This window comes from Phymastichus coffea, unplaced genomic scaffold (genome assembly GCF_024137745.1).
Source record: "Phymastichus coffea isolate CEN01 unplaced genomic scaffold, Cenicafe_Pcof_1.1 PCOF00095, whole genome shotgun sequence".
In the NCBI taxonomy this organism is placed as follows: Eukaryota; Metazoa; Arthropoda; class Insecta; order Hymenoptera; family Eulophidae; genus Phymastichus; species Phymastichus coffea.
This window is the reverse complement of record NW_026706906.1, coordinates 741,909-764,407: the sequence shown is the minus strand read 5'-3', so window position 1 is coordinate 764,407 and position 22,499 is coordinate 741,909. Positions and strand designations below refer to the sequence as shown.

The 22,499-nt window shown below is 44.7% G+C and overlaps 1 protein-coding gene across 3 annotated transcripts in view; it reads left to right on the top strand.

Moving 5' to 3' along the window:
- The window catches only part of LOC131669629 (prolyl 4-hydroxylase subunit alpha-1), a 181,751-nt gene that overhangs the window by 156,041 nt on the left and 3,211 nt on the right, over positions 1 to 22,499 (top strand). For all 3 annotated transcript variants that reach the window (XM_058944635.1, XM_058944634.1, XM_058944633.1), the window contains 4 exons: positions 16,500 to 16,822; positions 18,174 to 18,341; positions 21,131 to 21,297; positions 22,185 to 22,451. In XM_058944635.1, the coding sequence (XP_058800618.1) occupies positions 16,500 to 16,822; positions 18,174 to 18,341; positions 21,131 to 21,297; positions 22,185 to 22,451 (925 nt within the window). The remainder of the gene's footprint in view (positions 1 to 16,499; positions 16,823 to 18,173; positions 18,342 to 21,130; positions 21,298 to 22,184; positions 22,452 to 22,499) is intronic.

Below are 22,499 nucleotides of genomic sequence, written 5' to 3'. Positions count from 1 at the left end.
GATCAATTCATATGAAATTCATATGAAATTCATACTCAATATATTGATGCACTTTTCAAACATTTAATCGTCTACGGTAATCTTTCATAAGTGTACACAACATATACCTATACATAATAGCCCAAAACAACTGATTACGTGACTATCTTTCAGCTAATCAGCTCACGAATCAAGTGGCTTCACTTTTCCAGCTTCTCTTATTTATAAGAGGATAAGAAGATATGTTGGACAACTGAAAACTGATTTTTATAGGTTCATTATATTGCAACCAGCCAAAACGAATTTGTAAAAAGATGTGAAGCAAGTTTAATTTTTATTTTGTGTCACGAATAATATATATATATATATATGCTGTATATGTCACGTAACTCGAGATTAGTTTTTTTTTTTAAGAAGTCAAAGTTTGCAATAACAGGTTTTTGAAGTCTGTAAGCAATGGTATGCATGTTACATAGAACATTTTTAGATATAAGTTGTAGAGAAATGCTAAAGCTACCTTTTGAGCTATTGTACGATAATTTTCGTTTATTAGTTATTGTAAAAAGTACCAATAACTGTCGAAAATGGCCATTTTTAAAATATTAAATATTTAAAAATCCGTCTTGAATCCAGCTACCTAAATTGTCAGATAAAAAATTTCTGCAATGTATAGGGAAGCCACAAATGCATTTTTTTGTAACCAAACAAATGTTGTATTTTTTATGCTAAAAACAAGAGGTTGAAATATCGAAATTGACGTTTTGACAAAGAGACTGAACCATTTTGCAATTCGATTCCATCGGTTAAAAAAAATTATAACTCCGTACTTTAACCACCTCTTAGTTAACTAATTGAAATATCTAAGCACCTAATAAATAGATTCAATCGCACGAGAGATTATGTTTTATAGAATTATAAGAGCTTTTTCTTAACAGCAAAAAAAATAAAAAAATATTAATTTTGCAATAAATATTTGATATCTTAAAAATGGCCATTTTCGACAGTTATTGGTTCTACAACAATTATATATATATATATATATATATATATATATATATATATAATGAACGAAAATTATTGGGTAATAGTTCAAAAGGTTGCTTTTGCATTTCTCTACAACATATATCTAAACTTTTTCTATCTAATATGCATACCATTGCTTACAGACTTCAAAAACCTGTTTTTGCAAACTTTAATCTCTTAAGAAAAAAAACTGATGCAAAATCTCGAATTACATGGCTTATAGGGCCATGGCTTATTTACATTATTCCTGACATATTTCCGTTAATTTTTTTCATCTCTGAATTTTCGTCAAAAATGACCGTTGTTTGTCTATTGATTGAACTACGTGGCAGCATGCGGCACTTTATACAGTAAGATGGCGATTTCGAGCTCTGTCGAAAGACATTAATAATTTATTCACGTCTGTGCCTTTGAAATATACATTTACATAAATTGCATTATAACTAATCACCCTAAAAAATTTTCAGTTTAATCGATGCAATTTTGAGAAAGTTATTTAAGAAAGAAAATTTTGATGTTACTTATTTTTTTCGCAAAACTGGAAATTCTTGCCATGCACGTATTACACATTGCAACTAGTGTATAATACGTTAGTCATATCACTCATATATGGTTGGATTCTTTGGTCGGTGTCTGTATTACCTACAAATACTAGTCTAAAATGTAGACTGAATAAACTGTTCGTATCGCGCATCTAATAAATAAATCTATCGATTCACTTCATAAAAAATTTACATAATTTACAAAATTAAAAATACTCCTGTCTACAAATTTTTATGATCCTAGTTCAGTGAAATCTTCCTCTATGAAAAATCATTTGAAGGGTTATTTAAAAATTCCGTGCAAACTGAGAAAGATGGCACTACTAGTGCATATCAAGGTTGATTTCAGTTATCTATGTATCTTGGAAATGTAACATATGTTGAGCTAATAAAATTACTATTAAAGTTAAAGTTAATTTCAATTAGTAGAATCTCTTGGAAGAACATACATTAAGTTTCAGCCAGATCGGTCTTTTTCTTTGTATTTGGCATTCGTTTGAGTTGAGGAATTCGAGTTATTTTGAAAAAATGGACGAAAAATAATTTCGTGTGTTGATTAAGCATTACTTTATGAAAGGCAAAACGCCTCAGGAGACTAAAGAGAAGCTTGAAAATGAAGCTGGCATTGTTATTTGTCCGAGCGTTGCAGAGAACAAATTATTACGTTGTACGATGGGATACGTCAATTAACGAGTATTATTTCAATAACGAAATAATCTAGTAAAGGAATTCTTCGGCACACCGTGCAGGAAGTGTGACTTTACCTTGTGCTCGGTCAAAAACGCGCATTCAAATTAGCTCTTCCCACAAGGCGCTTGAAAAAACACCGTAGCTAATATATATATTATAGATTCGTCAAAGACATTGTGGTCCTGTCTGCCTATTCTAGTAAACGGTACACGAAACTACAATCTAATTTCCCGCACTAGTTAGGTAATGTAATAAAACAAGTGCAATCGCGATATTGACACGCGTCTCAAAAGTCCGCAAAGGTAATTTGAATACGTACAGTTACATATGTTTGTAATATTTTTTAAAATTTAAGCGGATCCTATCTATATTTAATGGAAGATCATTTTTATATTCAGAATTCATTGCATGAATTATTATGTGGTAGAAGAACGTCCTTATATTACAAATAATTCATTAAAAATAAAATTATGTAAGTTATGTATTTAGTATATATTTTTAAAGATATGAATAGTAATCGAGTATGGTAAAATAAAGAAGCCCTCGTCTTCAGAACATTAATATACTTTGATCTCTGACTTATGTATGAAGGCACCATTGTCCAGTAAAAAGTACTAGTTTTTATTTTTTATTTTTAATAGTATTAAGTAAATCAAATAGACATTACAATACATAGACTTGTAGGGGATTTTTTTAGATATAAGTAGGACTTGAAAATTTGAAAAAATATGCAATATAAAAAGTTGTTGGCATTTAATGTTATCAAAAAATGTTAAGATTTTAAAAATATTTAACTTCGTTGAGGTTCGGAGAAAGCTTTATTTTACGGCATAATACTTAAATCCTATTCGATACAGTCCGTCTGATTGTGAGTTGAGTGATGTTTCAATAAAATAAATAAGTCTTACCTGTTCTGTCCTCCTTAGATGGGAGGTTTGCTTTGGAGGGACCTTAGGTCAATTTAGGTTTATTTGCTCGTAAATAAGTTACAATCATTACATTTTTACGATTGAAGTTTATATCGATTCGGTTTGCAACAAGCTTTATTACAACGAAATAAATGAACTTTGGAGTATCAAAAATATTAACAATGTTCATTGAATAGATAAAAATTAGGTTCATAGAAAAAGGCAGTCACTTCAAGAGTTATCCCAAGATTATTCGGTAACCTACGAGCGAGGTGGATTTACAAATTGATTGATTGACAGTCCTTCATTTATGTGAAGGCAAAAAAGATAAATCTATGTAACAATATAAAATTTTTAATGAATGGTAATAATAATGATGCTACTAGAGACGGTCAAATAAGTATAGATTATATACGTACATAATTTTACATAAAGTATTGTGTAGATTTCCTCAGTTAATAATTTGTTAAAAGTTGTAAGGATACGTCAAATGCATATGACGCAGTACAAAAAAAAAAGCGTAGGTCATTCTCAATAATCAGACTTAAGGGTTAAAAAGTATTTTAATTAATTTTAAAATTTTCGGAGTGACAAATTTACCAAAAACCATTTTAATGAACTAATATTATTTCAATACATTATTCATTTCAGTAACAAAGAAAATATTGATAGCTTAGAAAAGAATTTCGTAACATATAATAATCATAAATAATAATTATCGCAAGCGTAATGTAATTTGTCATTTAATTTTTTGATATACTTATATTGTTAATCGAGGTTCTGAGACAGGTTTATTTCACACGGCTTAATACTTCAATCCTATCCAATACAATCTGTCTACCCGCGATATCTTGCCATCTAGTGGCAAGGTCATTAATATACCTATTACCTTTACTTTCCTAATTTATAAGTTGAATGACGACCTACCACAATTAAATAAATAGATCTTAGTTATTTTGTTATCTTTGGACGGCAGGTTTGCTTAGAAGGGATCTCCTGTCAGTTGAGGTTTAATTGCTTGTAATTAAAGATCTAATCGTCATACTTGTGTGATTTGTTCGATTTGCTTTTCAATAATTTTATTACAACGAAGTAAATAAACATTTTCGTATCAAAAAAGTTAACAATGTTTGTTGAGTAGATAAAATATAAGTCCATTAAAAAGGGCGGCAACTTCGAGGGTTATCTCCAGATTATTCGGTGACCCACGAGCGAGGCGGATTTAGAGAGAGAGAGAGAGAGAGAGAGAGAGAGAGAGCAAAAACTAGCGAAAACGACTGAAAGCGGAAAATGGGCACGAGCCGTTTGGGTCCTTTGGCTTTGCTCACGACGGCAACAAAGTGCTAAGAAAAGCGTAGCAAAATGAGATAAGATCTGCGAGATAAAAGAAGTAGCAAAGTGTCGGCAGATTGACGTCAGATTCAAGTGCTAGAATATGGTGCAACGCCTGCGATATTGTAACGCTAACTAGCACGTAGCGGACCTTGTCGATGCCATTGGCCTGTTCAGGTGTCACTTTGACTTTGGTGGTCTCGTTGTCGCCGACCACTCGCATTCACTGAATTTGAATAAATTCGCATTTCTAATTTGCAAATCATTGCGTAATTGATCCTTGCTCGCCCGTCCCCAGGAGCGTCATTATTATTATCATCATTTTGATACTATTAAATTTATCGCAATTACGGTAGAGCTGAGCAACCAAAGAATTGCATTCTAATTTGTCACGAACTCGCAAAGCAATCGGCTGAAGTCTAAATTTTAATAGTTGGACACTCGAGTAGCGAGCAGCATCGTCGTCTCTGGCTCTTTAGCTCGCAGCGAGGCTAGATAAGTGAAAGAGTAAAAGTTGGCATTCGCCATCTCACTTCTGGAAACGGAAGTTCAAAAACGGTCAGTTTTGGCTTGGAAAGTCGATAAGGCGAGAGAGAGAGAGAGAGAGAGAGAGAGAGAGAGAGAGAGAAAGAGGCGGGAAATGGAGGATTGCAGGAAGTGTAAAGGGAGAGCGGGGATCGATCGAGTAAGAAGAATGGAACGAGAAGAGATAGAGGAAAAAAAGGTCGAAAAGATAATCTAGAGGCCGAGGGTAGAGTTAGAAATACGGTTAGCACTGAAAATGGCCAATAAAAGCTTGGAGGATAAAAGTGCAACAGCGCGATAGCGAGTGGCTGCTGCCGTGGCGACACGCCTCACGAGGAAAAGGGCCCTTTGCAAAATTCAAACGACGTCGAGTGCAACCTCGCCCCCCCCCCCCCCCTCCCCCGCACTCCCCCATCCTACGGCTTTACTTTTACCAGCCAAGCCAATAAATGCCAGTTTGAAATATTCAATCATTTTTCACTTTGATAGTCGGCTCGCGACACTTCGCTCTATCTAGACACAAATTCGACCGACACTCCAGGTATTCGTTTCTCAATTTAGTTCGTCGGTAAAGTCTCGTTGAGTGCTGTCGGAGTGCAGCTAGCGCAGTGAGCTTTACAGCCACATTCGGCGTGACTTTCATTCGCGGACTGCCAATGGAGATAAGAAGCCACGTTAAAGCCCACCGTAATGACGGTACGAAAAAAAAAGAGAGAGAGCAGTCTTCAACTGACCAGCTACGTTGGGAGGGGAAGGCATCCGAGTGTGATTAACGCGCGCGCGTGGCGCTCGGAAATAATTTCGGATAACACATCTCTCTCTTCTCTCTCTCTCTCTCTCTCTCTTCCGCAACTCGTTTTCGGGAAAACCACTTGAGCCTCTCCCTTCCCCGCAGCGCGCGCTGCTTTAACGAGCGTTTTTCGCATGTACCGACTTGCTGATGTGCTTTCGAGTGCGTGCGCGATTTATTCAACGTATTTCGCTCGCATTTTTCGCTGATTTATTAAATTCGACGTGCCCGATGCCGAGCATTACGCCGTCCCGTGGCGCTTCGAAAATGTCGAGTGCGAGCTCTCGTGCATTTTAACACGGTGGACTCGCGCGCGCGCGCCAACGGCCATTCGCAGAAAACGCTAATTAGCGCAAACGATCGCGCGGAGAGTGAAAATCATTGCGGCGAGATTTCAAAGGCGGGGCAAGGCTGCATCGTGAGCTCTTTGCGCGGGAGGCCGTCAGTTTGGACACATTTTGCGACCCCGCTCGTGCCGCCATCGTAAAGGGAAACTTTTTTTTTTGCACTTTTCTCTGCGAAAAACTTTGCGCCCGTGTCAGCTTTGCATAAAACAGCTTGCAGATAATGGGCGCGCGCGGGCTGAAAGTTTTTTCTTTCTCTCGGCAAGTCTCACACGCATAAATCAGATACAACCGTGTAATGCCCTTTTCGAGCATAAATTACCCGCGGACTTATTACTTGCGCGATAAAATATCGCGATTGGCGTTTATTATCTCGTGCGACGGATATTAACTTACGAAAGCCGATCAACCTTGTAACCTTTCAACTGCTAGACAATTCATCGACGACGTAGTTTTTAGAAGCGAGAAAGTGTCAAAATCGCAAACGACTGAACCCCGGCGATCCAGCAGCAAAGAGTCGACGCAGTTTCCGTTCGTTAAGTCGCGCAATAGCAGCAGCTCGTCATCAAGCAAGACAAGCATCGAGGATAAAACGTCCACCTGATCGCGCGGTCCGTTAGTGCATTATCTCCCTCTCTCTCTCTCTCTCTCTCTCTCTCTGGACGTCCTCTCCTCCCTGAAAGATAAAGAGTAGAGCACCAAAGCCAAAGGGCAAACATTTGAACTCGCGGACGCTCTGGAAATTTGCTCATATCTCTGTGAGCAGAGAGAGAGAGAGTAGTGTACATTCGCCTCCGTCAGACCAGTAGTGGCGTAGACGATAATTAAATTCCGTGTCGCAGCAGAGTTCCCTTTCGCGAAACATAAATCACAACACGTCCCGCGCAGCCAACAGTCGTTATATTATTTTCGAGTCGTTAATCGAGCTCCGCGTGCACTTCCTTCCTCGTCCTCCCTTTTTATTTTGTCCTCTGGACTTTGCCTTTTGTCCCTCACCCGGCGGAGTTATTCAATTTTCCGCGTTACTTTGTTTGCGCGGACGCGCTTAATTAATAAAAGCTCTCGCGCACCGCGAGCTCGGCGATTAATCACTCGTCAAAGCCCGGAATCGTCGGCAAAGCAAACTGCGAGCAAAGTAATACGCCGCCGAGACGTTGGCGCGAGGGAAAGAGAGAGAGAGAGAGAGAGAGAGCCTAGCCTCGGCTCGAGAAGGGCAAACGAGGCGACGCACCAGCGCGAGCTTAGAGGTGAAGTGCGAGCACCGCGAACGAGCCACTCGGATGCGCGCCGCGGCGAGCATATATATATACAGAAACGTCGCAGAGCGATCGTCGTACGACGAGCGCGGAGTGCTGCGCGCGTATTTCCTTTTTACTCCGTGTCTGCGCGGACAAGAGGCGACTACGGCGGCGATAATGGTGCTCGTCATTTAGGGGCGCGCACGGCTATGTGCTCCGGATATGGCCATACGTGCATCCCTCGAATAATCCTCTATCCGCGCGCCTCCTATTTATTCATCCGCCGTCTCTCGCTGCGCCAACTAGCGCATCGCTTTTCGAAGCTTAAAGCGCGCGCCTTTACTCTATATTTATTGCTCTTTATTTTGCATTATTCGCTTCACGTATTCATAGCGGCCTTTATCCCACATATAGCGATATCGCTGCGCTTTATCTTTCGGCTCTCTCTAGCCTCCTGCACCCGCATCCAGCGAGTGCTTTTGCGCGTCGATAAATAATGCCTGCGCTTCGTTTTTTCTTTTTTTTTTCCCCGCTCGTTTCTTCGAGCGCAATTAGAGCTCTCGCTCTTCAATTTTTCGGGCAAAAGGCGGCAGATCGCGTTTCGTTTGTTCGCGGAGCGCGGGTACGAGGCTTCTCCCCGACTGGAAAGATCTTCTGAATGTTCGCGAGAATATAAAAAGCGTTTCGCTTCCTCGGATGCGTGAAACTAAATTTCTCGCAGCCCCCCCTCTCCCCCGTGGTACAAACCACTACGAGTGCCAAGTGCAGCGCGGGGAGCGCATCACAACAAACGAGATTGCTCTTGAATGGTCGACGAGTCCGAGAGGAGGCGGAAAAAAAAAAACAATTACAGTTAGGCAAACGGGGCACGTTTATTCAGCGGTCGAGTGCGCGTGCACGCAAAGTTTCATTTCAATATATTGCGCTTTGCACGCGTGCACGCGAGGTGTGCGTTTGGAACTTTTTTTTTTTCGAATATCCGATTCGCGTAGAGAACACGATGAATTTTTCAGTTCCGCCTTTGAAACGCGCTAAAAGGAAATATCCGAGGGTAAATACGCCGCGAAGAAGTCTTTATTGAAAGAAATAATACAGAGCAGTATTGTTTGTCGAAGGCTTTTCTCTCGATCGAGCGCCCGGGCGAGGAAAATACGACAATGAAAGTAGAATTCAGTATGTGAGAGATAACGGCACGCGATCCTCAAAATCGAATGATAGATTTTCGTCGTAATCTATCGGGATCATCCGTGCTTTTATAGATGTGAAAAGGGAAGGACATTGAGATACGAGGCGAAGAGATTATACCATGCTTCCCTTCACGTATAATATCAGATTGCTAAATTTCGGACAGCGCGAGGTTTAATGGATTTTCATACGTATATATCACCGACTGTGGTGTGAGATTTCGAGACGACAGTTTGATTATGGGTTAATGGTTTATTGATTGGACAACGGGCTTTTTGCCTGCATGAATATTGTTCGTCGGATTTCGCTTCCGCGCCCACCGTCGCTGACTCACCCGCGCGGAATATTCATGCAACGGTCGTCGCATATTCGGCCATTTGACAGAGGACCATTCCTCCGCTGCGCTGCTCGCTCGACAAAATAGTTTCGGACGCAGCCGACAATCCCTTTACTTGCCGCGGGCTCGGCGATCGCCTCTGACTTGGCCGGCAAACTTAGCTATGCGATTGGGAACGGTTTTTAATTATCTCGCCGGCACCGGGAATATAACGAGTTCCGAAGTACATCACCCCCCCCCCCCCCCCTCGATTCGCATTCATCCGAGGAATGCCATTAAAAAATAAAGTTGTTATTTGTTGGAAAGGAAAGCTACGCTGAAAAGAACTTTCGCTTGTTACACGCACTGGCAGTGAAACTTTGCGAGCTTCCCGCTCCCTGAAGAGAATACAGCTGGCGACTATTGTTTGGCCCATCCCCCGCGCGCCAGCACTTAGGTTCCGAAGTCGTTGTCCTCATTACCGCGCGCAATCGTCGTAGCAGAGGGAAGTTTAATAATCGAGCGATTAGAGTTCGATGGTTTTAGGGCCGATTATATGCAATCCCCGGTCGAACGTCGAACGTCGACGGCGACGACAAAAGCCATGGGATTCACAGATCGGAAAACCGTGTGCGCGCGCGCGTGTCCATTGTGACTGTAGTACACCCTGAGGGAACACACGCCAACGACGACGACCCAGCGAGTACAATGGCCAGTCGGAACGAGCCCTCGGGATATTGTGTGCAGCCCAGCAGGTATAATTTCGTAAGGCTGGGGCAAGCGCCAAATTTTTAACGAGCCACTCCACCGACACTCCTCTCTCTCTCTCTCTCTCTCTCTCTCGCGAGGGATGTCGTCCAGCTGCTTTCCTTTTATTTTTTGAAATTTCGGTATGCGATAGTGCTGACAGCTATGGGATTTCGTAACGACGTGTGTTTTTTTCAATTGTCTAATGGCGCTTTTCTTTGTTGGATCTGACCTAGTCTACTCGAGTACGTTATTGCAGTTGCAGCGATGCCGGTACGGCACAAGTGTTTCTGCGCACATAGATCGATATTCGCCGTACGGTACAATGATTAACGATGTATTCAAAGATACTCGTTGATTTGTTTTGAAGTGTGCAACGATGAATTATTCGCAGTAGTGCATTGGCACGCGAAAAATCTTTTTCCATCCGAAAAATCGAAACGGAATGCCGGCTTTCGATAAGGTTACTACGACCTCACTTTTCAAGGAGTATTCTTTGGATGCTACCTAACGTTTTTTCTTTTTTTTTTTCGTTGAAAACCAATTGAATACAAAATGAAATTGTCGAAGCGTAGCTTTGAATTTATCGAGTAGATGCTCCGAGCGATCGTTCAACCAATATTACCTCTCGCAGTCGATATTTCTGATAAGGTACAAGCCTTTAGGTACCACTCCGTGGATGGCTAATGAGGTACATTAATCAACTCAACGACCCACTAAAATGTGCGTCATAACGGCCGTAAGAGGATTGCCAATCAACGCTCGCGTTTTCTCAAGAAAACAGCCTCACCGCCGACATACCCAAAGTTTCTCTGTCGATAAACAAGTCAAATACTCTGTAAACAAGCATCGAACTAATCGTCAAGCTGCGAGCAACGTTTCGACGGCAACGACAACGACGACGACGTCGACGAGAACGAGAGCTTTCCGGCTTTTTACGAGGCGAGCCACGTCGTGTGATGTGCATGCGAAGCGAGACAGGCTCGGAGCGTTGTAACGACGTGGCGTCTTAACCCGAGAGAGAGAGAGAGAGAGAGAGAGAGAGAGAGAGAGAGAGAGAGAGAGGGAAGACGTAGTGCGTGGCAAGTGTGCGATATCGAGTGGCTCGTTGCTCTCCGAAGGGGCTTGCGTCCTAATTGGAGCGTTTATTGTGGCCCTTTTGATGCACCCGCGCTCTCACGAGGGACCGTTTAACTCTCGAGGGAGAATCAGCCAATGGTAATTTCTACTTGATTGTCTGCGTCTAAATGCTCGTCTTTTATGATCGCTACGTGAATTCGGGCTCTCACCATCGGTTTCTCCACCGAGCTTTATTTGTCATTCGCAGGTGATACGTGCAGCAGTAGCGAAGCCAAAGGTTGCAACTTTTAATTAATTTCCGGCGTTTCGTAACACCGGTCCCCCTGCCTGGGTCGCGCGCCGGCCGCGTGTTTGCGCAAATTACGCGCGCCGATCGATCGCTTTTTATTTTACTTCGTCGCCGTCGACGCAAATACACGACAGCCGGGACGACGAGTCCCGTAATTCGTGCGGGACGTCAACGAGGGAAAGGATCGGAGCGAAAAGCTCGACATTTTTTTCAATTCCGATCGACAATGTTACGAGACGCGCGTGCACAGTAGCGCCTACGGAAACGGCCGCGAGGCCGGAAAAAATGTCACTTCGAAACTCGCGGCGCGCTTCAAATTGAAGTCAACTCGAAGTGTCGGAGCTGCGCAACCTCGTAGCTGTATCGCGGGGCCGCGGCAAAGTTAGAGGTGGTCAAGTGCAATTGGCAACGTGGCCGCTAGCCTCGTAAGGCCACTGCGTCCAAACGGCCAGCCAGCGCTGTTTTACTCGTAGCCTCTAATTACACATCCATTTAGACTGTTGTTTCGTTAATTAATTGCTTGTTCGCTACTTATCAGCCTTTGGATGGGCTCCAGTGTTTCGCTGCACGACCTTTTTCGCTACGCGTCCTCGCTGGTGCTGATTATTTCGATATGTCATTCCCGAATAATTAGTTTGTCGAACGAGCGCCGGGGGTAAAATGGCAAGCTTTGAGAGAAGCAATCGATCGATCGCTTTCCACATTATGTAAATGCGCAAAACGGAAAGACGACACAATCGCTCGACTGTCTTTATCGCAAGGAGGGCTCGCCGCAACATCCATTTGTACGTATGAGCAATGGTCTCTGACGAGCGGCCTCTACCTTAATCCGGATTACCACACGCCATTAGAGCCCCGGCGAATTATTCGATTAAATCTTGATTTAACCCACGCGACTCTCCCTCCCCCAGTGACGATAGCGCAGCCGAGCAGAACGCGATAGCCCGCTAGTGCCGAAACGTTCATCGACACCGGCCACCGAAAAGACGAGACGAACAGAAAATGATTAGAGCACAAGCGACGCAGTCGATTGCGTGCAGTTGCTATTGCCGAATATAACGTTCACTTGCACTTCGGCTTCTTCTCGACCGTATCGGAATCGCGAGATGCTTGGTATGACGCGCGGCTGACCGAAACGTGTTTCGACTACTCCAACGCGAAAGTACCCGCGGAACGATTCCGTGCATCCTTGTACAGTCATATCATTTCTGTATTTTTCCCTCGTAAAACGCACCAGTTTATCCACTATCCGTCGATATCTTCGGATTCGGAGAACAAAAGAGTTTCGCGTAAAAAGGTAACAAACCTTAAATTGCCGAAGTACCACGAAAATCGCAGCATCGCATCCTTATGATTGCGATACATTTTTCAATCTTTTTCCTTTCCTACTCCTTCCACACAGGTAACTTTGGAGCCTCTCACCTTCAAAGATACATCTTCCTTCCATTCTCTCACGGTAAAGCGATAAGGTGAACGATTTAAAAAAAAAAGAGAAGAAAGGCCTTCGAGAAAGAGGTTATAACGCCGAGAGATAGGAAATGCAGTGTTCGTACGTCGACTGAATCGCCGTAGATTATCGAGTCTCGACCATTCTTCCTCGTCTCGTCACGTTCTCTACTACCCTTTTTTATTATTTAGAGACTGTCCATTTTTTCGTTGCCTCTATTGCTCTTAAAAGAAAAAAAAAGCCACCGAATTTTTTTTTAAATGAATTGAGAGGAGCGTGCATGTAAATAAACAGCTGCGGTCGTAAAAAGCAAAAGTTGGTTAATGGAGTTAAAAAGGGGACGGATTTTTGTATGTGCGCTTTTTTTCCATTGAGAGATTCAAACCAACCACGGATTTCCAAGTTTATAGTCATTGGATTGGTTGCCTGGCTTTTTTCACACAGCGAGGTGGCCTGAATTATGCGTGGTTATGTTCTAAGGGATAAGGGAGATTTTATGAGATAAAGTGTGTTCGAAATAAATTGGATTGGTCGACTGTCAAATGACTTAAATTACGACGAGTTTTGTTTGCGCTTATTAAAATATTATTATAAATCAATAATAAAGCAACGGTTTTTTGCAGTAATCGGAATAATATATATTGCAATCTCTATGAATTCCAGTGCTGGTATTTATCTATGAAATGCTGATTGTGTCTATTTGATGTAATATGTCGATTTGAATATCAGTTTCAACAGAAATGATAACAAATCCATTAATTCCAATTCTGAAAATATAAGCTTTAAAGCATTCTGTATTATATAGACAAATTCCTATCTAACAGAAACTGCAAAATATTTTATTCGTTTCACTTGTTGCTCGAATTTTTCCTTTAAACCTTCGACTACAGCAACATTCAAAATGAAAGTTCCGTCGAAAAATCTTATTCTTTTCATCTAACGATACTTAAAAAAAAACAGTAATAGAATAAAAGGATCGTTTTTCATTCACATTGCGCCTATAAGAAAAAGTCGCGGCAGCTAAAAAAATTTGAAAGATTCAAGCTTTTCGCATTACGTTCTCAGCGTAGCTAATGCAACATTCATGAGTCGCGGCTGCGAGTCTTACAAAAACAGGTAGCGACTTGAAACTCCATCCGAGTGAAATAAATAATTTAAGGCTCGATCGTTCACGATTGTCACGGATAAAAAGAGAGAGAGAGAAACGTCAAATATGATATTTTTCAGCGCTCACAAAAAAGTCCCCTATTGGCCGATAAAAGTGAACGAGAGGATATCGCCGCGCGCGAAAATATTCGGATTAAAGCCAGCTAGGACGGGTTAGGATTTTTTTTCGGGCTGGGCTTCCAAAAAAAAAGACGAAAAATAGTCGTAGTCGTTAACTCGCGTAACGAATTAGATGGCTTTTGCAACGACAAAAGCCGATCGTACGGCGATTATCCTCTGTCTCTATCTGCAGTTTCGCTTGCCTCCCGTTGCGAATTTTCGTCCGGCGTGTCTCTCATTGTTAGCCCACGGATTACCAGTTTTGAAAGTTATCGTCTTTTATGACTGGAAATTCAGTTTGATAAGTGGATATTCAGTTTGATCACTGGCGGGCGAGGGGAATTATTGAGTAGCTCGCAGCGTGGATGCATTATTCTTCTCTCCGATATCCGGAGATCAGATACTCTTTCAAGATATTTCGGTTATTTCTGCGTATAGTCACGTCCTTTATCGCGCAATCGAATTATTGAAATCGAATCGATTTATCCTGCCGCTTTGTTAAATAAAGCATGTATTCCATAATCGAATTAATTGGAGTTTTAATACATGATCAAGTCCTTCCAAGACGATCAAACTAGAAGTACATTCGAATTAATGGTTTTACTACCCCTTTCGCCAAACAATGCACAGGACGCGATCGGCTGGGGGCTTTTTGTGCGTATGCAATCGCAGCTAAAGCCAGCCAAGCAAATATCGATGCTGCGCCGCCCCTTTTTTGTTCGCCTCGATCGGCAATAACGTCCCCAGTAGAGTTCCAACGCTGATGGTGCTAATTAAAATAATGGAGCCTCGCAGCGACAGCTTATAAAAAAAAGAAGGGGAAGGCAGCGCGTGTCGACCGTGCTGCTCGAGCGAATTAGCCTAGCCATCGCCTTCGTTATCGCGCGTTTTTTACGGCTGCGCCGATACCGGCCAAAATCGCTTTTTCGGCGTATCTGCTTCGAATTACTCTCGTCTCCGTCGTTTCTTGCAGATGACTCTTAAATGTGCGCTCACTCGCATCCGACGCGATCTAAAGTCTCTCGCCGCATCTAATTATACATCAACGAAGCGTTTGAAAGAGACTCTCAGACCCGCGGCCGTAACGTTTGGCCTGTGATTAAGCCATCGCTATTCATGTCAATTATTGTCATTTGCGGCAACATATCGCTCGCGATTCGCCGACGCGATAACTGTTTTTTAATTAAAAAATGAAACTCGCGCGGGCAACGCACGTCAACCCGAAAGGGTTGAACACGCGCGCATTGCAAAACTGCTGTTGCAATATCTGTCGAACGCATCGTGTGCAACTGCACAAAAAAAAAGTAAAAAAGACAAAAAAATAAAAGCTCATCTCGTTGCTCAATTCGGCTTTCTCTCGTAGTCGTGTCTGCACGAAACGGAGATCCGCACTGATGGGACATGACAATTTGATGCCGACAGTTGCAGCGACAGAATGCAGCTGAGAGAAAATCGACAAATCGACGTTGATACCTTGGCCCTCTCTCGCTCTCTCTTTCGCTTTTTTTTCTCATTGGTACGCTTAATGGAACGAAGAAAGCAATTTTTCGATTGAAAGGTATCACGTTGTCAGTTCCCCCCACCGCCACTCTCTCTCTCTCTCTCTCTTTCCAATCGCAATCGAGGTTCATTCAGTGTAATTGCGTCGTTAGTTTCTTCAGTTTTCTGTTTTATTTTCTCGAAGCCCGTACTTTTGTTTTTGATTTTTAGTACTTGACGCGAATTTAAAGAAGAAGAAGCTCTTGGTATTGAGTGCCAATCGAAACTTGGCGAGTGTCTAGAATTGGTGGCAGTTCATTCTTATTTTGATCACGGAACTGTTGAGATTTATTCTACATTGAATACTTTATTAACCCAGCGCGACGACGTATAGCGGCGGTCCACAGGAAATTTAAAAACCTGTCACTTTTTCCGTAGGCCGTTCAAACAGATTTCCAACACCTTCATTATTAGTCGGCTATAAGCGCAAACGTACTTTACAGCATGATCAGACTATCGATTATGGAGCACAAAAGAGAATAGCCTCGCGTAAGCGAAACCGAAACGGAAGTTGATCTCACCCCACCTCGTCTTCGTCGGAATAACGAGTGTAGCGCAGCCTCGTATCTCGCTCCCCCTATTAGGCACTGCACAACAGAGAGCCCGCGCGCGATAAATTACCGGTCGACGGCGGCCGATTTTCCAATGGGGCGCCGCGACAATTAAATATTAATGAGCCGGATCGCGAGCGCTGCACTATCGGCGACGCAACGGCGAACAAATGAAACGTAAACTCGTGATTTACAAGTTTCGGGCGGAGGGAAAGTGGGAGGGGTAGCGAGCGTCCAGGCGGGGAGGCCTTTTATCTGTGACGCTCGGCCGCGCGCGTTTATTGCTGCTAATGCACGCGCGTCATGCAGGTGTCGTTATCTAACGCGTACGCCGCACACGCCGGTGAGAGTCACATTGCCAATGGGCGGACACGCAGCGCTCTGTCGCCTGCGTTTTCAGGGCCTGACAGACGAACTCTGCTGGTCGCCTGACATCTATCCGCGAGCGCGCTGCCATTCCTTCGGGTGGCAAATCGATTGTCGAGCGTCTAATCGATCCCTGAAAAACGCTAACGAGCGAGAGGGAGGGGCGGGAGGAGGAGGAGGAGGGAGACGCGCAACCCGGCGTAGCTTGATTCGAGCGAGCTCGCCGCAAACATACGGCCGCGCGGCTCAAGCTGCGCGCCCAACAAATACAAATAGGCGTAATCCCAATCAAGACGGTTATCGCGACGTGCTTATTCATGTGTGCGCGCGTGTGTGTTGCAGGAACGTGGAGGATTACTCGCGCGAGCACGAGAAAGCCTCGCGCAATATCCAGCAATATCTGTCCAATCCAATAAACGCTTACCTGCTGGTCAAACGTTTGACCACAGACTGGCGCCGCGTCGAGGAGCTCATCACCGAGGACGTCGGCAAAGCTTTCGTCGCTAATATTACCAGCTCGCGCGGTAATCTCAAGTTCCCGACCGAGGAGGATCTCCACGGCGCTGCCGTTGCGCTAATGAGGCTTCAGGATACTTATAAACTTGAGACACATCAGGTTGCCAGGGGCGTATTGAACGGAGTGCAGTACAGCACGGGATTGTCGGGTAAGTGCGCGTGATTTCGGCGGCAACAACCGAAACGCGCCCGAATGGTCGCCAAAAGGCCGAGTGTCTAATTTTTATTTTCCTTATTTTTCGTCTCGCTCGATCGATTCGCCTCCCTTTGACCTTTGAGAAGGAAACACGCGCGAATTGCTTACTCGTTAACGCGACGAAATATCTAAACGGCGTTTTCGCGTAATTGGCAAAGGGGGGAAAAATGTAAAGCAAACCACGCGGAGCTCGAATAAAAATTGGAACTTTAATGCGTCGAAAGTCGATATCACTTCGCGCCGGCGAGCTTTCCAGTCGCAATGAACTTTACAGGCTTGCCCCGCGCTCGCAATACTTGTCAAGCTGTAAACTCTCATTACATTAGCGCGAGCGCATTTTTGCTCTTCTTCCTGTTTCCTGCGGTGCGCTTTTATTGCATCGCGCACGCGCGCGAATTCGATCGCTTGTTTTCGCCCCGGCGGACGTCCAATTTCAGGTAATTTGGCCTAGCTCCCTTCGAAACTCGCGCACGACTGGATTGATGTTGATTAAAAAGTTCGGTGGCATGATTTGAAGGCACGCCGCTGCCGACTGCCTCTCCGCATATATATATATATATATTATTTCAAAACGGCCCGGTCATTAGCTGATGAGTCGGACCGCCACTGAAATATTCCGGGGGAGAGAGAAAAAAGAAAGGCCATTTGCGGGATGCACTTTTACTTTTCGCGCGAGACGAGGCGGTCTCCTCGTTGCGCGGCTGTTAAATTTGTAACGACGAGCCGCGGTAGCAATTATTATTCGTCGCCGTGAAGGGTCGCGCGCTCGCCTCTCGCGGCGAAGCTGGCGCCTCGACTCGACGGCGACGTCGGCCCGCGGAACGCGAACGCAACGTGAAAAGGACGCGCTGGATAAGGAAGAAGGGGCCGTGGGTACGTACGCGTGGCCCGGAAGGAGGTTCGGCGCAAATACGGGCGCTTCTCCAAGGTGAAATATCGGGCCGCTTTGCGCGCCGAGCTTTGAGCGCCTTTGATTTACTGAGGCCGCTTCTAGCGCTTTTTTCGCGAGTCGCGAGATCGGCCTTCGACGTGAAATCCGAATTGAAACTACGTCGAGCGAGCTTCCGATCCGATTCGGCTGCACGGCCAGACGAGCGAGGAGGGCAGAATGCAGCTGTCGACTGTCTTGGCCGACGCGGCTGCACGATAATTAATCGTCGAGCTTGCAACCGAGGAGCGCCGAGCGAGGCAAGCTCGCCTCTCGCGAGCTCAAAGGCGCGTGCCCGCGAGCAAGACTCTCGAGCGATGAAAATTTGCCGACGTGCACGCTTAACGGGCGTATCGTGCGCTGTCTGTTTGTTTAGCGAGCGACTGCTTCGAGCTGGGCAGGCAGTCCTACAACACCGGCGACTATTACCACACGGTGCTCTGGATGCAGGAGGCCATGGACCGTTTACAAGAGGAGCAGAACCGCACGAGCGTCTCGAAACCCGACATCCTTGAGTATCTTGCCTTTTCCACCTACATGCAAGGTGAGCATTATAATTGTCGTTGTTAGGACTTGTTGAGTTTTCATTTAATGAATGACCTGAGAATATCTGATTACTCGAGAGCACGGAATATCGCGTCGTTCCAAGCTTTAATGAGTTCGTAGTGGCGTCTTGTTGTCAATGAAAGAGGCATTTTATCGAGCTTCTTACTACGAGTTGTTTGTTTGTTCGTCGCGAGCCAACTTTGTACAAGGAAAGAAAAATTACGCATGTACGTACACAACGCTCTTTGGAGTAGGGAAGACACTCGTGCAAGTACGTAAATTCAAAGAGAAAGAAAGGGAAGAAGGGACATCTATAACGTATTTTACCGGAGGACACAAGTGGAAGGGTGTACTTTTCGAGTGTATCTACTCCACTAAGAGCATTCGATTTATCAGGATCACTCTGTCTTCCATTTTCGCTACAAAATAAATTCATCGAAGAAAAAGTAAAAGTATAAGTATATCCGCGAATCGCCGGAGCGTATTACATCATCGCGAATTTCCAAACGTTCGATGCTACAAGTCGACGGATACAAATAAACTGGCAAGTGGGAAGGGGAGGGACGTCAAATGAACTAAAAATAGTTGAAGACGCGGGTAAATATTGTTCTTCAATTGGAGAAGCTGAAACAGCAGACAGGACGGCTATCGGATCGAATGCTATATAGAGCAGCAGAGAGAGAGAGAGAGAGAGAGAGAGAGAGAGAGAGCGGAGAGAACGACACGGAGGGAATATCGCGCGAAAATGAGATTGAATGCGGGTGGTAATAGAAAGGAAGGGCGGCACAGCGGAGTGCAAACGCCCGGGCTTGAAATGTTTAAGAGATAGGATAGCTCCGAAGCGAAAAACGAGAACAGCACTGTCTGGCCTCGGTGTGCTTGTTTTATTAGAGCAAAACAGAGATCGAAAAACGCGAAGTAAAAGAACAGAATGCAATTACCGACGCGCGAGCGCAGTCGAAAGACAAAGAAGCCAGAGCCGACGGGAGAACAATTAGGAAGGGAAGGGGAAGGGCAGTAACAGAATTAACCACTTTATCCAAGCCTTTTCCACGTCGGCAAAAATCTAATTAAGAATAGCTAATTAAGTGAGATGTTATTCTTCCGAGGCTGATCCCTCGGGGGAGACTCTCGCGGCTCGACTTAGCTACGTGTCGATTATCGACCAGGGATTGCAGGTATTGTGTTCCGTTAGACGGGACTCGCGAGAACGAGCTCGCTGTGCCGCGACATTCGTTTGGGACGCAAGATAACCGATGGGATCTTGGAAATCGATCGTCTCTCGTCAAAAGTGAAAAGGCGCGCCTCGAAACTTTCTCATTTCCCGAAAGCTTCGATCGTCCCATCCGTAGCGTCCGATGTACGAGTATAATAAATCACCGAGACGTAGGCGTCATCAATCGCCACGTCGCGTCGTCGCCGTAGACGCGCGCGCTATAACAAAGTTATACGCGCGGCACGAAAGAAGGACACACCTGGCCACCCGACCATTGGCGAATAATGCATGGATATATAGATCCCCGGCGCGACAAAAGCCGTGGCGCGCGACCGTCGCTCCATTATGGACGAGCTTGGCGCTCACCGAAATGAAAAATTCAGCCGAGTTTCCCGCCCGGTCGCATCTTGCGGCGGGGCTTGCGGGTCACCCGCCCCGGGAACAAGGGGCGTACGTTACGTCGACTCGCGAGTCGCTCGGCCGGTGATACGGCGTACGTTACGGCATTATTCGCGCTTCCGCGGCGTCGATCGAGCCGCCGTCCCGACATTTTCGGGACCGCGCGCTGGCGCGAACTTGAAACATTCCAGGACGCGATCCAGAGACACGTACGTTCGCCTTAACCGCCTGCGAGGGTTACTTACGCCGATCGAACCGCCGCTTTCGCACGTAGCAGCATAACTAAACTTTAATCGGACATTCGTTCGCGTCTGCCGTTCGAGCAATTATTCCGACGCTTTAGTCCGTGCCTCCCGCCGCTATTTGTTCCCCCTTAATCTCATTAGTCGCGTTACGCGCGCGCCTTGACCGGCAACTTTTACGCAGTGATTTAGCGCAATTAATAAAAAAAGGCCAAAGGTTTTAATAGATATCCGATTGAATGTGTACTGCGGCCACTGCTGCGGCGGACTATTAATTTTTTCCGAGACGTCGGCCGCGCGCGCGCGCGCGCGTGGTCATCCCTTGCTGCTCGCCCAGGGGTTATAACCGCTTTCTATTGACCTTTACGCCGTGATACATTGGCCGGCTACACGGGAATCGCCGTCGTCGTTGCTTTTTTCGCTGGCGGATTTATCGAGTCTTCCGCGACGGGCTCTAGTGATTGAGATTTCCGTGATACTGTATGTGAGATTGCCCGTAGCAGCTCCCAAGTTTGAGGATTGCTTGTCGCCGTAACGGCAAGTCTTTGTTGCCCGGGATTATTGACTCGATAATAGACGGATTTGTTCTCAGGGAAAGTTCGCGATGGAGATATGAAATCGGAAATCAATCGCTGCATTTCACTCGTCGCCGGAACGCACTTGCGACGGCATTCCGGGCTCACTGCTGAAAAGAGTGTACACCGAAAATATCGCGCGCGACGATAAATCAGCCGCGGCGAGGGATGTTTATAAATCAGCGCGTCGTCGATAAATCAGAGAGAGTCATTTAGCAGAGCTACCTCTCGAGCCAATAAAAGTGGAGTGAGAGAGAGAGAGAGAGCGCTCCGTCAGAATGGAAAGTCAATAAGACTTTTTCGCCAAGTGCGCCATTAGGTAAAATTAATCGTGGCTTTTTCCCTCCGCGCGCAGGTAACGTGGTGAGAGCGTTGAGCATGACGAACGAGCTGTTGGACTTGGTACCGACGCATCAGCGTGCCATCGGCAATCGGGCTTACTACCTCGAGGAAATTCAGAAGCGCACCAAGGACGGTAGACGCAAACGTGGCGAAGATGGCACAGAGGATCTACCCGATCAGGTAAGAGACTGGCGATACGACGTAAAAGACGAGTGACGTGGTAGCGCTCTAGACGAGATAACAAGCGTCTTGCATGATTTATGCTGGACGTCTTGTCTCGTTCATTTTTTTTCTCGCCGAGGATATGTTCTGTCTTGACCACGTTTTTTTTCATTTCATTAGATTCTTGTCACTTTAATATTCCTTCTTACATTCAGCTATTTTTCCTTATTATCGTTAATTGGCTATAGATCCAAATAATAGATTTATAATCGCTAGATGGTTACATTACCTCCAAGTCATTCGAGTAGCATTATAATATTTTTAACACTTTTATGCGCACATTTAGTACATTAATTTAATTTTTACCGTGGCGTACTATCTAATAATACATCACCTACCTAGTGCGGGAAAGTAAATTCTTGTCTCGTGTGAGATTTATACCCGAGCGAGGCAAGGCTGGAACGGCACACGAGACGAAAATCTGCTTTCCTTTACTAGTTAGACAATGTACTATTGTGCATCAAATCTTTCTATTTGTAACGATAATCGAACTGACGAATTCGTAAGCAACCTTAATCACTAAAATTTCAGTTTTCTCATACCTATAAATGAAACCATTTTTAAGATTTGCAGTTGTATTTCAAAACAGAAATGAAAGCATGAAAATACAATGTGTAAACGCTATAATGGCTCGCATAACTAAAAGGGTGGAGCCATTCCTGAAATTACATTACGATCAAAAGATCTCAACCCATCATCCATTGATTGGAAAATGAAATTGAAATCCATACATATAAAACCGAACACGTCAGAAAATCACAAAGATAAAGTCTCTTAAAAAAAAAAAAAAAAGAGAGAGAGAAAAATGAAGAGCAAAATGTGTATAAAATATGACGAACTTCCAGCCGTTCACGGTGCCGGAGAAGAAGATAAAGAGCGTGAGCGAGATGACGGAGCGCGAGCGATACGAGATGCTGTGCCGCGGCGAGATCAAGATGCCGCTGAGCTTGCAGAAGGAGCTGAAGTGTCGCTACGTCGACCGTGGCAATCCTTTCCTAAAGATAGCGCCGTTCAAAGAGGAGGAAGTCTACCTGGAGCCGCGCATTGTGATTTACCACGACGTCATCTACGACGACGAGATCGAGACTATCAAGAGAATGGCGCAGCCGAGAGTGAGTGTGCGACGTAGCAGCCCCTGTCCTCGATCAATTCTTGCCGGA